The sequence below is a fragment of the Triticum aestivum genome, chromosome 7A (assembly GCF_018294505.1).
Source record: "Triticum aestivum cultivar Chinese Spring chromosome 7A, IWGSC CS RefSeq v2.1, whole genome shotgun sequence".
NCBI lineage: Eukaryota > Viridiplantae > Streptophyta > Magnoliopsida > Poales > Poaceae > Triticum > Triticum aestivum.
Window position 1 is genome coordinate 55282048 of NC_057812.1, and position 3404 is coordinate 55285451.

A 3404-nucleotide genomic window follows, 5' to 3' on the forward strand; every position below is an offset into this window, starting at 1 on the left:
AGAGTTAGTAGGACGGGAGTATTAAGGATTTATTTGTGAAATAGTTTCGTTAATATTCGAATAGTTCCGAGAGGAACCGGAAGCGTTTCAGAGTCACCGAAAGGGTTTCGGAATTTATCATGCAATACCGAGTATTCCTGATAAATAATATATAGGTGAAAAATGTTTTCCACTGATGTTAAGTTAATCACAAATGTTTCCATCTGACATACATAGCAATAATTTAGTTGAAAAGGATGCTCCACTTACTGTATCTGTCAGGTTTGTTTTTATTCGATGAGCTCCTTGTCAGATTAAAAGCTCCAGCAAAAAAATGGGCACTTGTGATTAATTTATGAGATGCACGAGGTCCACCCAGAAAGTCTTTTTACCCCTCCACTCAACATTTCTGAAATATTCAGATTTCATGTTACCTGGAGACCAATGAAATAAAGGTGAGATTCAGATCGAGTTATATGTTCCCTAATAAATCTTCTCTTTCCATCGATCACTGCAATTCAACACCAGACCTCTCAAGATTTTTTTTCTTCTTTGATTATTCCTCCTACTTACCACAGTCCTAGCAGGAGTTTAGTTCCCTAAGAAACTTAATTTTACATAACCGGTAATGCTAACTGGCGAACACTCGCACTCGCTGGATCAAACGTTGGCAGTTTTTTCCAAAAAAGAAAACCTTCTTTACGGAACAATTGTCATGCTAGTGTGAAAAAATTGTCATCCCCATACAACTTAAATTACCGTGAAAAGTAAACTAAGCGCAGGTAAGATGGTTAGATTCCTTGTGTTGGAACCAACCCATCAAGGAAAAAAGATCAAAAAAAAATTGCCATGAAAATCGTTCGTATTTTTTATCCTCCTCATGAGACGTTGGCCGGCTAAGAGGGTCCTACCTGATTCGGTATTGTCCACATCCTCCATTTCATCCGTGGAAAGGTCGAGCATATTCTGAAAGAAATGAAATCCACATCACTAGGATGCAGGGTTTCATTCCCAGTACCTTTCGTTTTCCCTCAGCAAACCAAACCAGCCCAGCCATTAAGGCGTAGACTCCCCCTGCTCGAGAGGACACAGACAGTTGATGACCATGGTAGCTGGGATGACTTGTCGACAAAGCCCTTTTATTAGCAGCCAGTCGAATGCATGTTACAGGAGCCGCAGCACTCCACGACGTCGGCAAGATGCCGCCTAGTCCTATATAAAGAACAGTTTATGTAATTCACATCTAATATTTTTTAAAGATATCACATTTAAGCTCCACAAATATATAATACAGCAACAAAAAATAAAAAAACTAGCAAAAAAATAGACCACAAACAAAGTAAACATCAGATTAGATGTGACATAACGGCCACGGCCACTCGCAGTCCCGAAGGCCGGCCACTCCCAGCCAAGAAAGAAAGACGACGGCGACACGCATAGGTACGCCGTACAAGGAACCATTCGCATGGGCCTCCTCGACCAGCTCTGGGACGAGACGGTCGCCGGCCCACGGCCGGACCACGGCTTCAGCAAGCTCCGGAAATACTCCTCCTTCTCGCCCTCGAGCCCGGCGGCCGCAGACGTCGCGCCGGCGGTGACCCGCAGCATCACCATCGCCCGGCCGCCGTCTCTCTCCCTCCCGTCCGGCGAGTCGAGCTCCGTGCCGTCCACCCCGGCCAGTGCGCCGGACTCCCCGTTCGCAGCAGGTGGGTCTCTGCCTCTGTTTCTTGGCCTCCCTATGATTTCCGTTGTTTAATTAGGATCGGTATGTGACTCAGTGACTGTGTAGCGCTGATCGATTGTGATCGTTTCTGTTGGATCGGCGATGCGTCGATCCGTTCGGGCAAGAAAAACATGGACCTTTTGCTCTAGCATGGCTTGTTCCTCGAGCTCGAGCATCCACAGAATCAGATCTGTGACGACTGTCGCAGACGCAGAGATGTCGACAAATTTGCAGTTTGACCTGAAATTCCCCTCGTTAAATTGATGTTTTATCTGAAACTTTATGTTGCAGGCACCGGTAGCACGCCGAGGGTGGACGGCTGGAGGGCGTTCCGCCGGAAATCCAAGATGGCCAACGTCGACGCCGTCCAGGCAGAGGCGACCGCCGGGCCCAGGAGCCCAACCGTGTACGACTGGTGCGTTTAAACGTCACCTTCACTCTCACCCCATGCTGCTTGCACCATACGAATGATGATCCCATACACAAAAAACTCTCTCACCCCATGCTGCTTGCACCATACGAATGATGATGCATACACAAAAACTACCTACGTCAGACCAATCATTCCGTTGAAAGAAGATAAAGAACATATGGCAGAAGGGTCACCGTGGTAGGTGGTGGTTCCGTTTAACTTCGGATCGCCGTGCTTGCAGGGTGGTGATCAGTTCATTGGACCGATAATAAAGAAGCACAACCGGAGTGTGAAATAATCGATCGAAGAAGGGGAGGAGGTAGCTGGCGTGTTTGAGGCCGCGTGTTCGTCACGTCATATGTATACCTGCTATTGTGTAATCGTTGTGTTAACTAGGTGCACTATCTTTTCTCTTCCTTTACGTAGTTGTGCGCCCTTTCGGGGGGCCAAAGTATGTGATGTGGTTATCAGTAGTAGGCTCCGATCAAGATGTATTGCCATCACAAAGGCGCCCTTTATTTTATATGGAGGAGATGACCGTTGAAATGGGGTTGCAATGCAAGTGTTCGATCATCCTTCCTTTTCCTACTATAATTGTCCATGTATTGTAATTGAGTACCATGTATGTATGGAGTTAAATGCAACAAATAACCCTAATTTTGCCACCGTAAATCATACCATCCAATGAAATAGATCCCCTTAGCTGGTTAAGGGCCATGTCTTTTAGAACTTATAGGTGACTGCCAAAAATAAGCTGCCCTCTACCTAGCTCATGGGTGACCGGACAAAATTGCTTGAGAAAGACAAAAAGACAATACGGTTAATTCCTCCTAGCCGAAATATTTTTAATTATAACGACAATTTTTAAAGTGAATATTAAAAGGTTATGAATATTTTTAAGAAAAGTGAACATTTTTAAGATTTGTGACCATTCTCTCTACTTTTATGAATATTCTGCTAAACCATGAATAATTTTATAATTTTGAAAATGCTTTCTAATAGAATAAAAAAAGGGAAAAATAAAAAGAGGAAAGCTAGGAAAAATATAAAAATAAACTAATAAAACATCAATTGAAAAGTTAAACAGATATAGAAACCTACTCAGGAAATAAATCCGGGAAGAACAATTTTAGTGAACCGGTGGGGTGAGACTGTGAGAGGATGTAAGAAAACTGGAGGAATAGGTCGACCCATTACGGGCCAAAAGGATGTGTGATTTCTCGACATTTAGTCACAAGTTTTTTTTTTGAAAGGGACATTTAGTCGCAAGTTGGTACTTCCTATTATTCG

At 43.8% G+C, this 3404-nt stretch overlaps 1 protein-coding gene across 1 annotated transcript; it reads left to right on the forward strand.

The window, feature by feature from the left end:
- The first annotated feature begins 1370 nt into the window (after positions 1-1370).
- On the forward strand, positions 1371-2687 carry LOC123150308 (dormancy-associated protein homolog 3). Its single transcript, XM_044570165.1, has 3 exons — positions 1371-1685; positions 1994-2117; positions 2356-2687. Exons 1-3 carry the CDS (start codon positions 1445-1447, stop codon positions 2381-2383), a joined length of 393 nt encoding a protein of 130 aa, XP_044426100.1. The 5' UTR covers positions 1371-1444; the 3' UTR covers positions 2384-2687.
- The last annotated feature ends 717 nt before the right edge of the window (positions 2688-3404 follow it).

Excerpts from the sequence above, each read along its gene's own strand:
- LOC123150308 (XM_044570165.1), top strand. The coding sequence starts at position 1,445 with ATGGGCCTCCTCGACCAGCTCTGGGACGAGACGGTCGCCGGCCCACGG. Across the intron at positions 1,686-1,993 it reads GGACTCCCCGTTCGCAGCAG|GCACCGGTAGCACGCCGAGG; the intron begins GTGGGTCTCTGC and ends TTTATGTTGCAG. Across the intron at positions 2,118-2,355 it reads AGCCCAACCGTGTACGACTG|GGTGGTGATCAGTTCATTGG; the intron begins GTGCGTTTAAAC and ends CCGTGCTTGCAG.